The sequence below is a fragment of the Microtus pennsylvanicus genome, chromosome 3 (assembly GCF_037038515.1).
Source record: "Microtus pennsylvanicus isolate mMicPen1 chromosome 3, mMicPen1.hap1, whole genome shotgun sequence".
In the NCBI taxonomy this organism is placed as follows: Eukaryota; Metazoa; Chordata; class Mammalia; order Rodentia; family Cricetidae; genus Microtus; species Microtus pennsylvanicus.
Window position 1 is genome coordinate 62186846 of NC_134581.1, and position 12784 is coordinate 62199629.

The 12784-nt window shown below is 39.9% G+C and overlaps 1 protein-coding gene across 6 annotated transcripts in view; it reads right to left on the reverse strand.

The window, feature by feature from the left end:
• Nptn (neuroplastin) overlaps window positions 1-12370 on the reverse strand; it is an 80537-nt gene extending 68167 nt beyond the window's left edge. For 3 of the 6 annotated variants that reach the window (XM_075965716.1, XM_075965714.1, XM_075965715.1), the window contains exon 1: window positions 12084-12368. In XM_075965716.1, the coding sequence (XP_075821831.1) occupies window positions 12084-12174 (91 nt within the window). In that variant the 5' untranslated portion in view covers window positions 12175-12368. Of the gene's footprint in view, window positions 1-12083 lie in introns of all 6 variants that reach the window. The other 3 variants (XM_075965718.1, XM_075965717.1, XR_012910009.1) reach the window with 2 other exon arrangements.
• Window positions 12371-12784: the final 414 nt, after the last annotated feature.

The following is a 12784-nucleotide window of genomic DNA, read 5'->3' on the forward strand; positions in this document are numbered from 1 at the left end:
CATTCTTCTGTAATTCCAGCAGGAGGGTAAAAAGTGGAGAGAAAGAAGGATGAAAAGTTCCAAGTCAGACTGCAATGGAAGTCAAGAAGTGGAAAGGGGCTTAAAAATAAGTAAATAGCCGGGCGGTGGTGGCGCACGCCTTTAATCCCAGCACTTGGGAGGCAGAGGCAGGCGGATCTCTGTGAGTTCGAGGCCAGCCTGGTCTACAAGAGCTAGTTCTAGGACAGGCTGCAAAGCCACAGAGAAGCCCTGTCTCGAATAACCAAAAAAAAAAAAAAAAAAGTAAATAAAATTCTAGGGGGCTGGCGAGATGGCTCAGAGATTAAGAGCACTGGCTGCTCTTCCAGAGGTCCTGAGTTCAATTCTCCCAGCAACCACATGTTGGCTCATAACCATCTGTAACAAGACCTGGTACCCTCTTCTGGCCCACAGGGATATATGCAGGCAGAATATCGTATATATAATAAATAAATTTTTAAAATAATTCTAAAATGTCTCCATACCTGAAAATATATTTTTTCTTCTTTTTGCATTAAAAGACTTTACTTTGAGGGGTGAAGAGATGACTCAGCGGTTAAGAGCACTGGTTACTCTTCCACAGGTCCTGAGTTCAATTCCCAGCAACCACATGGCTGACAACTATCCATAATGAGATCTGGTGCCCTCTTCTGGCCTACAGGCACACACACAGGCAGAACATTGCATAATAAATAAATAAATAAATAAATAAATAAATAAATCTTTTTAAAAAAAGGAAAAGGAAAAAACTTTATTTCACTTAAAACAGCGGTTCTCAATCTTCCTAATGCTGCAACCCTTTAATACAGTTCCTTATGTTGTGGTGACCCCTAACCATAAAATTATTTAGTTGCTACTTCAAACCCATAATTTTGCTGCTGTTATGAATCATAATGTAAATAAGTGATACACAGGATATCTAATTTGTGACCCCTAGAGAGAAGGGCCGCAACCCACAGGTTGAGAACTACTGAATTTAAAGAGCCAATATACAAAGCCAAATTACCCCCAAATTTACAGCCACATTTAGAGATCTCCTGAACTAAATGCCATTGTTCAACATCACCCATCACCACTATTTTCCCAAAGTTGTTTTTGAGAAAAAGCTGATACACACATATCTTAGATGTCACCTTTCACGTAGAAGTTAAAGGCTGACAAGCTTTTCTCTTTGGACAAGGTAAAACACATACACACACACACACACACACACACACACACACACACACACACACACACAAAACCAGATCCAGTGCTTTTCCCACACTAGGTGTATGTAACTATAAAATAACTTACAGTGTTGAGCTTTGTTCGTGTATTTACTCCAAACACTGGTGTTGATCAACCAGTGTTTCTGGGACAGTACTTCAGAAATTCCCTGTTCTGGTACACACTAAAGGAAGTGGGTTGGTGAAGTCAGGGACAAACTACCAACACAAAGCAAAGGAACAGGTTTTCTAGTCGGCTGGCAACAGCACAAACCATCTCTGTAAAGTTTTCAGTTACGGCATCATTTACATAAAATGATACAGGATCTATCTGCCTTCTCTACATACATATGAGGGTAAATGAAAATGAGTTTTTTATAGCTACACCTTGGATTTCATTAGATGTAGAGACAATGTATTTAACAAGTCCTTCTGGAAATCACTTCAGCAAAGGAATCAACAGCTGGTGAGAGAAGATGTGGTAGAAGGTGGAAGATTCATCCTTCCAACACTCTCTTGGAGGACACAGAGTGGACAGAAGTTACCCGAAGGGAAGGAGAGAGGGAGGCTTCAACTCCGTTAAGGAGCCCTCCTAACAGAGCTGCTCAACAATGAATATATAGTTTGTGGGTCAGAGCCATTGCAAATGTTCAAGGTGGAAAGACAACCTTGAAGAAGGGAAGCCTGCATTTGTTAACAGGTTAACCTCAGGACTCTTTCAATTCTGAAAATCTAGAAAACTCCCTCAGGGAATTCAGAAGAAAACTCCTAAAAGGAAGGACAAAGCACACATATCCTATACTTTTAGAATTCTTGAGTTTTCTTTTTTCAAAAGGTACAATAGAAAATGGAGTCTATGGTCTTAAAAATGCATATTTATCCTTCTACTACTGTTGATTAGGAAGGGTTCATCACTTCTTTATATTATAAAGGAAAGATGGAGATTATATTTATAACTTTGTAAATATTTTAGAAAAAAATGCTTAAAATCTAGTAGTCTATGCCCTAGAAACTTTATAGATTTTTAAGTAGTATGCACAGATACAAATACATTATTCATTAAACACAAGTCTCATCTGTGTTTTATTATACTCCAAAATATACAGGAATCTTGATGTCCTGAAAGAGTGCAAATAAAGACAGTATTCAAGATGCCACAATTTCTACTGAAAATATTATTTTCAAACTGAATGTCATGACCCATTAATGAACTGTTAAATCAACTGAGGTGATACTTTACCAGGTGTTAAATATACTGCATTAGTTGTGAACTTTACTATATTATTTATGTGGCTGCATGCACGGAGGAGAGGCTACGTGTAGAACACCTCTGTTGCACTTTCCTCTGAGATCTACATCCAAAACAGCCTCAAGACTGCTGGATGAGATGATACAGACTCATAGAATGCTCCATTCAGGACTTGACCATAATCCTAAATTTTCTTTGGGTCCCCATAAGATTATAAGCACCCCAATAAGCAGGAAGTAGCCTAGAAGACTATACCCACATTTTAAAAAAATGGATTACAGATGGTTTTCTTTGTTTGGTATGTTAGTTACAAGTTGTTACGGATAATGGTCATGAAAAAAGCTGAACAAGAGAGATTAGATTAAGGGTCTTGTTTTGAAAAGAAAAAAGGGGGGACTGCTGTGGGATAATGTTTTTGTACACTGCAAAGATTTGTCACTCGTATTGAGTTAATAAAACACTGATTAGGCAGTAGTCAGGCAGGAAGAATAGGCGGTGCAACCAGACTAGGAGAATTCTGGAAAGAAGAAAGTTTCAGTCTGCAGTCACCACGCAGATGCAAAAGAAGCAAGATGAAAATGCTGCCCTGAAGAAAAGGTACCAAGCCACGTGGCTAAACACAGATAAGAATTATGGGTTAATTTAAGTTGTAAGAGCTAGTTAATAATAAGCCTGAGGTAACAGGCCAGTTTATAGTTAATATTAAGCCTCTGTGTGTTTCTTTGGGACTGAACAGCTGCAGAATCAGGCGGGACAGAAACTTCCATCTACATATCACAGTGTACATTATGAAGAAGTCAAAGAACAGTTTTTGCAAGAGTTGGTTCTGGGAATTGAACTCAGATTGCCAGTCTTGGTAGCAACCAACTTTACCCACTGAGCCATCTCATTGGCCTAATAAACTTCTCTTCTGAGTCAAAGACATATAGACAGACAGACAATCATACATACACACACACACACATTTGGCGACAAAGAGTCTTGCTGTGTAAATTAGGCTAGTCTCAAACTCTTTTCGTTCCTGTCTCAACCTCCTGGGTTCTGGGATTATAAACATACCAACATGCCTACCAACAGTAATTCTTACAATCCTAGAGTTATTTCAACATCTTGTGAGTCAAATACACCGTTTTACTACAAATTAAATCCTAACTGTATTTTAGATCATGAAAAATTCTAGTTTGTAACACAAAATTGCCATTTCTTAGATATTTCCAGTTAATAAGTAACAAAGATATGGCTGACAACTACTGAAACTAAATTAGTACATGGGACTTTAGTACATGCTCTCTTAGTTTTGGTTTCTTTGTTGAGCTGATTGATTTTGTTTTTCTGAGCCCAGGCTGGTCTCCAACTAGTTACATAGCCCAGGAAGATTTTAGACTCCTGATTGTCCTCCCTCCATTTCCCAACTGCTGTGATTATAGGCATGTGTCACTACATTTAGTTATTGTTGTATGTTTACAATTCTAACAAAAATGAGAAAGAAAAACCAGACCTAACAAGGTGATAAACTGTGTCCTTTAACTATGATGTTTTGGACTGGCAAGATGATTCACCGGGTAAAGGTACTTTACACTAAGCCTAACAACCTGAATTCAATCCCTAGAATCCACTTGGTGGAAGTAGACAGTTCCTACAAGTTGTTCTCTGACCTCAACACAAACACAGAGGCACATGAGTGCTCATATATGTACACTATACATATATACACATGTGCATACACACAAAATATTTCAGTTTTATATGTAATTTCTTCACCCACAACAAAGAAATGTTGAGCCTATTTTAGATATATAAATAATTGTTGAAAAGAAGTCATATACAAAAACAGACTTCCTCATAGGATAACACTAAACAATAATCATAGTTAAGTGTCATTTCATTGTCTCTTCATTAGCCAAACAATTTTCAACGAAAAGAAATACAAAATACCTATCTGGCAAGAATGTTTGTTTCTTAATTGTTTTTAATAGACACTGGCAATTTCTGCACTATTACAGACACTGCTCTGCCTTCCTTAAAACAAAAACTACAAGTACTATTTGAAGTATACTCAGAGAAAGTCAGATTTCAAAACAATACATGTCTTAATATTTATCATCTTCCCTAAACTAAGTTTCTAAAAGCTTATAAAAACCCATTAGAGGCAGTACCTACACAGTAAACTCAGCAGAACTAAGTCATTTTTAGAACTGGAAGACAGCTGAGACATCAAACCCAGAAACCAACAAAAGACAGGAGGGAAGGAAAGAACAGTCACTAATAATAAGCCAAACATGCAGCATTCTTATAGTTTTACTTGTAACTCTTCTAGATGAGCACCAATGATCATCATTCTATCAGGAAAGGTTTTGACATATATTTTGTTTAATCATTTTTAAAATATGAGGATACACCAGAATGTGGTTAAAACTGTTGGTGTAATCTGATATTTAATGTTTTGCAACATAATTTTATATAATATACACAGTAATTTCACATCATCTCGTATGTCTATCTGATTTGAAATAATATTTAATACAAAGGAAAGCAAATGATATCCAAACTGATACACATCTGGAAAAGGCATAAAACACTAAAAATTGACATTGTTTAATAAGGCTTAGTTTTTAAACATATAACTGTTTTTCAGAAATGCAATGATACTAATGAGTACTTATTAGCATAAGACAGCACAGGGTATTACCATCAAGTAGATTATATTGACAGGCCAGATGTGAGCTTTTTTGTTTTTAGTGTGTAAAATTAAAGAAACAGGGCTGGAGAGATAGCTCAGTGGTTAAGAGCATTGCCTGCTCTTCCAAAGGTCCTGAGTTCAATTCCCGGAAACCACATGGTGGCTCACAACCATCTGTAATGAGGTCTGGTGCCCTCTTCTGGCTTGCAGAATATTGTATACATGACAAATAAATAAATATTTTTAAAAAATTAAAGAAACAAATCAAAAAGCCACCAGGTACTGAGGAACGTAAATACTGTCCCCTAACTTACTATATTGACCAAAAATGTAGACACTTGGGAAATTTAACATCAGAAAACCTCATTTCCATACATACTAATTAAAAGTTATGCGAAATCTATTCAAAATAACCTCTAATTAATTAGGTTTAAAATACAGTTTGTCTTGTCTTTGTATGTATGAAAAGGAAAACAAAAAGTCCACTAGAAAATCAAGTCACATACTCACTTTTAAGTTTAGACATGTTTTTACACATGATCACTTTTAAATAAGTGAGTTTATTTGTGTATATAAGCCTATAAAACGTACCAGTTTATAATCAATTCATTTTTATAGGTAAGTTTTCTGTATTCCTAAAACTAATGCTTATCAACTAAAATTAAGAACTTAAAAAAAAAGTACTCTTAAAAGCCTCACAAGTGAGTTTTAAAATGTATGGTCTAAGATTATTAAAATTAATTTAAAAAATTAAAGTATCAATGTCATTTGCTCATTTATGTAAATTGTTTTTGTTCACAGGAAGTGCTTCTGCACCACTTATACAATTTTGATGTGTCAATTTACTTAAATGTCCCTACTATTCTTTTTCTAAGATTTATTCTTACTATTTTTATGGGGTATATGCCCACAGAAGCCAAAGATTTTTGTATTCTCTAGACTACGAGTCAGAAGCAGTTGTGAGATACCGGCATCCTCTGAAGAGCACTATGCATCCTTTTTTTAATTTTTCATTCCCTCCCCACCCCGCCCCCAGACAGGGTTTCTCCATGCAGTCCTAGCTGTTCTGGAACTTGCTCTGTAGACCTGGTCGGCCTCAAACAAAGATCCACCTGCCTCTGCCTCCTTTGATCTGCTGGGATTAAAGGCATGCACCACCACTGCCAGAAGCAGTAGATATTCTTAACTGCTGAGTCATTTTTCTAGTCCCTCTTCTACAATTCTTTCCAGCAGCTTCTATTGCTCCAAATGTTCCTCAAATGAAGATCCATACATTCAACATTTTTCTTGTCCTACTGTAACCTTCTGGCTTTTCCTTTGTCTCAAAACCTCATTCATTATTTTTGATCCTGTCCAGATTGTGCCCTTGTTATAAACAATGAGTTAAACAGTGAGTTTAAAAATCAGAAATTATTGGCGGCTGGAGAGATGGCTCAGAGGTAAAGAACACTGGCTACTTTTCCAGGGGTCCTGAGTTCATTTCCCAGCAACCACATGGTGGCTCACAACCATCTGTTAATGAGATTTGGTGTCCTGTACTGTAGGTAGGATACATGCAGGAAGAACCCTGTATACATAAAAATAAAAATCTTTTTAAAAAAAATCAGAAATTATTTCACAAAGCTTTTTTTTCATTTTCCAAAGTTTCTCTGTGTAATTTTATTATCAAACTATTTATCAAAATTTCACTGGACACCTTTTATCTAGTATCCAAAATGTCCACTCATTTTTCTATGTTTCATTTTCACAGATAACAGCACCCAATCTCCTTCCCAAAGCATAAAAATCTTTACAGTCTAGCACTCAGGCAAAGGTAAGAGGGTCTGAGTTCAAGGTCAGACTGGGCTGCCCAGTAAGAACCTGTCTCAAAATACAAAGCAAAATGAGACAAAGGGGAAACAAACAGTTTACCTAGCTCCCAATTCCAAAGAACACTTTAATTAAAAACATCCAAACTCACAGAGCATTTTTGTAAGTCACACCTTTGAAGTCCAGTTTAATTCTTATTTTAAAAATAGACCTGGAGATGGCTCAGAGGGTAAAAGCATTGCCACCAAACCACCAGGACTAACAGCCTGAATTCACTCTCCAAGATCATCTACATGGAAGATGACTTGCACAGGCATACCAAAGAATGAATGCCCACACACATATACATAGAAACACACACACACAGGTAAGTAAGTGTAGAAAGTTTTTTTTTAAAAAAAATGTTTATTTATTATGTACATTGGGGTTTTGCCTGCACATATGTCTGTGTGAAGATGCCAGATCCCCTGGAACTGGAGTTACAGATCCCTGTGAATTGCTATGTAGGTTCTGAGAATTGAACATTTGAAAGAGAAGCCATGAACCGTCCCAAGAAAGTTTTAAATAACAAATAAGACCAGGGGTTTGCCTAGCATGTGTGAAACCCTAAATTTAATCTCACCGCCATTAAAAAAATTTTTTAACAAAATTAAAATGAATGTACAGAAACATTACCTTAGAGCAGTGGTTCTCAACCATCCTAATGCTATGATCCTTTAATACAGCTCCTCACATTATGGTGACCCCAATCATAAGATTATTTTCCTTGCTACTTCATAACTATAATTTTGCTGTTGTTGTGAATCATAATGTAAATATCTGATATGCAGGACATCTAATATGCAAAAACTCCTGTGAAAGGGTCATTTGATTCCCAAAGGGGTCGCGACCCAAAAGCCACTGCCTTAGAGCCGACAAGGAAATGTTTCACGGCAAAACTATATTGAAAAAGAAGCAAGAAATTTCTTGTAACAGGCTAATTCTCAGGAAAATAAAACTCATGCAAAATAATCTTAACTTTTAGCAAGTAAATTAACTGTGCAGCACATTTATATTTAAGGATTTTTCTTTCATTTTCTGTTAAACTTTGGCATACTCACAGGTTAAGCTCTGTTTGTCAACACATACACACAAAAATCTGTCTCTCTAATACAGACTCAATAACTATATAAAACAAGCCAAGAAATATGTTCTAATATAGCCACACGGCCTTTCCTCCCAGGCCCTGGACAAATTTCTGTCTGGTATTTCATTCAGTCAATGAAAAGATTAAAGATATATGATCTCCTTAGGAAAGACTTTATTCAAAGGCAGGTTCCATATTCTGGTCAAATAACAGTTGAATTACATTTAAATCTGTTACTTGACATTTGTCATATTATTTATGCCATGGCTACAACTGATAAGGTTTATCTCTCTGCTCTTCATTTTAGTTCTCGCTAAGAGGGAAGATAGTCAATAGCAAACTGTCACACAAGTGAAGCAAACAGCACTTGACAGAGATTCCTGAATCACCTAGTGCAGATACTGGCATTGTTATGAGCATGATGTTCACAACTAGCAAGAATCACCTAAACAAAATGGGTTCTTCAAATGCAGCTGCTAACAATAAAATTAATTAGATTCTCTATTTGCTCCCACTTAACAGTATTATTTATCTAATCTGATAAATTTCAAGATGAACATATTACATTTTTACACGCCATTCACATTCATTCATTCAGCTAACATCTGTAAACCTCTTGAGTGTCTTCGAGGTACATTTTACTTCTTACAACAATGATATTCTATGAAAAGGCAACACCTGGCCATTATGAAAACGTGTTTATTTCCTGGGGTCGTGGAAAAATCTCCCAATCAAATGGAAATATGGACTTCCTCACCAGAACTTCAATTGCAGCCACATGTTTGGCATAAATCTCTGTAAGGGACCTTCAAATGACCTATTTATTTATATTCCTGATGACACGAGCCTTAACAAGTGTTTAATAGTCACAAGAATAAAAACAATCATGCAACTTTTTAATCTGTTTTGTTTTATTTTTAATTTTTGTTTTTCAAGACATCGCTTCTCTGTAGCTTTTGTACCTGTCCTGGAACTCACTCTGTATACCAGGCTGGCCTCGAACTTACAGAAATCTGCCTGCCTATGCTTCCCAAGTGCTGGGATTAAAGGCTACCACTGCCCAGTACAATCATACTACTTTTTAAGGATAATGACTGTCACTGAGACTTGAGATATTGCCAAATTGAAATCCAACTCGCCTCATTTAATCCTTACATCATCCCTAAGGGCGTAACACTGTAATCCCCCTTTCACAGCTCAAACTAAGGTTTGCCTTACTCACATCACTCGGCTCTAAGAATCAGAGTTTAAACCCAGTTCTTGGAAAGATATAGCTCAATGGCAGCATGCTTGCCTAGTACATACAAATGTTTGCGCCCTAGGACCAACCAAGCCCTCGTGCGCACGCACACCAAAACAAAAACAAGCAAACAAACAAACAAAATAACGGCTGTAAGTGTGTTCAAAGCTTGTGCTTTAGATCACATTATACTGCTTAGTTTAACATTCAATTTTAACCTAACATTTTTGAATATTTAAAATCTATGCCTTACAACTGTATTGTTGGTAGGTGAAACATACAAAAAAGGGGGTACCTGAAACTGTGGTCTTACAAGTCTAGATATTTATATAGAAAATGAAATCTACTTAAATCCCTGTGGCAATAATGGGTAAGATTCCTTGTGGAGTTAAAAAAGATGTTGTGGGTCATCTAAATTAAACCAAATTCTTCATTTGGGAATAATGAAAACTGAAGCCTTTTCAAAAAGTTCTACATGCCTAACCTAAACTGCCACATTTTTGACTCAGAAGCAGTGACTCTACCACTGATTTTCCAAAGCATTATTTTAAATAGATAATCTGTATGTCTAACATATCAATATTATATGGAACACGGTATCTCTTTCTGAAACACTGTATAAAGAGTAAACCTTTATAGGACATGAAATCAGACTATTACAGGACTATTATCAGTAGAAGCTTAAATATTATCACTGAGACACAGTGCAGAAAGCTTTAAAATGGCATCCTTAACCATATTAACTCAAAAGTAACCATTTCTTTCCTGAATTCAATTTACATTCATTAGGATCAACTACGGGCTCATCCTCACTTTACCAGTCTTGTCACATGACTAAATCCAAGCTCATTTCAAGGGAAAAGCTGTACTATGCTGTATTTAGAACATGTTACCACTGAGAGCAGCCAGATGAGTCTTTTAGGCCTATCCAAAAACCTAGACTTAGTTGATAAGAAACTACAATTTACCGTATTATAAATCATCAGAAACAATTTTATGCCAGCTGAGATTAAACATCTCTTCCACACATAACTGAAATCTGAGTTTAACTCATACTGTTATTACACAGATGACTGAAAGAGCAAGCAATCGGGCTGACGCTACCATTTCCCTTCAGACCTTTCCACTTAAGGAGGAAGGAGTGGGGGCAGGGGTGGGGATGCCCACCCACATTCTTAGGATGTTCGGTGTGAGACAGAAAAACGTTTCCTTTCTGACCCATGCAGAAACAAAGCCATAGCGCATAAAATCCCCTTAGTGGAATTTGATACTTAAAGTGATTTTTTTCAATACTGTGATATATTTTCACGGTAACCTCTAGCATTTAAGGTTGGTTTCTCTTCAGAACATTCAACTCCACTGACTCTGAGTGATTTTATTTTAATGAAAGCCATTTTAAGGTCAAACAAGAGCAATTTTAATTGTTTTAGCGTAACAACGAAGAATACCGAGATTAAAACAAATTCATGGGTCCCTATCCCTAATCCACGTCTTAAAATTTTTTCATATAAAAAAAACCTTAAATCTCTTAACAGCTGTTTCCACAATAGCTGAAATAGGTTCATTATCCTTTTAAGTTTGTTTCTGTGACAATGCTGTCAATCAGAATCTGTCGTATTTTGCTCCACGGTGTCTATTATCTTTCACCCTCTAAAACGCTTCAATTCAAAACTCCATTCTCACTTCCACTGTACTATGAACACATCCCAAAGGCCACATCCATGCCCCTCAGAAATAACATTTATTCATAGTCTTGAAACTTTCAGATCTCAAAAGCCCACTTAACTCCATTTCGCTGCCAACGCTCAGCTGCCCTCAATCCCACCACTGCGGATGAGACTGTGCCCCAGCCCTCCCTAATTAATGGCCGAACCAACACCACACAGCATTTGGCACAACTCATCCCCTTCCAATGTATCCACCACGCTGCAAAGCAACATTACACCCCCGACTTCCTGCATTTTACTCCCTTCCCTTATTTTTCGTCTTCCCCCACACCCACCTCTATACCCAGGCACCCTTTACTTCTCTGATGTTTCCTCTACCTCAGTTTTCATGCTTTCCCCCATCCTCTGCTCATTTTCCTCTCCTTATTTAGAAACTCCCTTTTGCTTTCCCAACCGCTACCCTAGAATGCCCAGCACTCCACCCTCTTTGGCAAAACCCAGCCCTCTTCCCCCCGCTCGTTTGGAGACACTGCTGCTTCTCTTTTCCAGGTCCCCCACTGCAGTCAACCCACTCCATCATCTTTCCGCCCACCTTCCCTCTACCCCCCAATCCAAGATTCCCCTAATCCCTTATAACCCCTCTCCTTAGAGACTCAAGCAGTCAGCTCCGCTAGGTTTTCTTCAGGACCCTTCTCACCCCAGCTTCCCCCGCCTCCCATTTTTCAGGATGTCACTAGGGTTCCGGAGCCCCAGTAGAATCCCGGGTGTCAGCGCCCGCGGAACCCGGTTCTCTCGCCGCCAACACCCCTCCGCCGGCTCGAACTCGAACGCCTGTCTCCCGCCGCCTTCTCCAGAGCCGCCCCCGCTACTCCAGCTCCTGGTGAGCGCAGAGCCCCACGCCGCGGACCTGTCTCCAGCGCCCCGGGCTCGCACCACAAGCGACGCCTCCACTCTCGACGAAGCGCCTCCTCGCCTCAGCCCGGCCGCCCGCTCCCGGCTCCGGCAGCCCCCTCAGGCCCGGGCCCGGCCCCTCTGATTGCCGGAGCCAGGCGCCCCCGCCCGGCCTCCCCCGGCCCCTCGGCTTACCGTTCTGAGCAGCGCCTGGCCCTGGGAGGAGCGAGCCAGAGACCAGCAAGAGCGAGAGGGCCAGGGCGCTGGGGAGCGAAGAGCCCGACATCCTCCCTAGCCGGAGAGCGCGCAGCGAATGGGCCGGGGCCGGGGCCGGGGAAGGGAGGGGAGGGAGGGAGGGGGCGGGCGAGCGCGCGAGGGAGTGAGCGAGGGAGGCTGCCGCGGCCGAGCTCCGTCCTTCCCCGTCCTCCTCCTACCGCCGCAGCGCCTAAGCCTCGCGAGACCTCCGCTGGCGGCCGTGGGCGGTCCAGGAGCTCCGGCGGCAAGGCTCGCGAGAAGAGGCCCTCGCCCGAAGTCCCCGCCCCTGCGGAGGCTGATTGGCCTAGCGCAAGGGAGGTCACGTGCAAAGGGCGCTTCTGGCCACGTGATGGGGCGAGGCGGGGACTCCACCCGCCCGCTCTCCCACGGGGGAGGACGGAGGAGAACACGGGAGAGTACAGTTTTCACCTGGTGGAATCCTAGTGCCCGTAAATGAGAGGAAGCATTGTGAAAACAAAATCTGCCCTCCACCCATCCTGCCTTTCATGCGTTACCGCTCTAAGCTTCAGAATGGATACACCAGACCCCGCTTTTAAGCTTCCCGTCATTGTCCCTTATGAAAAACCTGCTGTTCTTCCTTTTGGACTCTGACCAGAGACCACTAGAGGTGTCTGGCCACA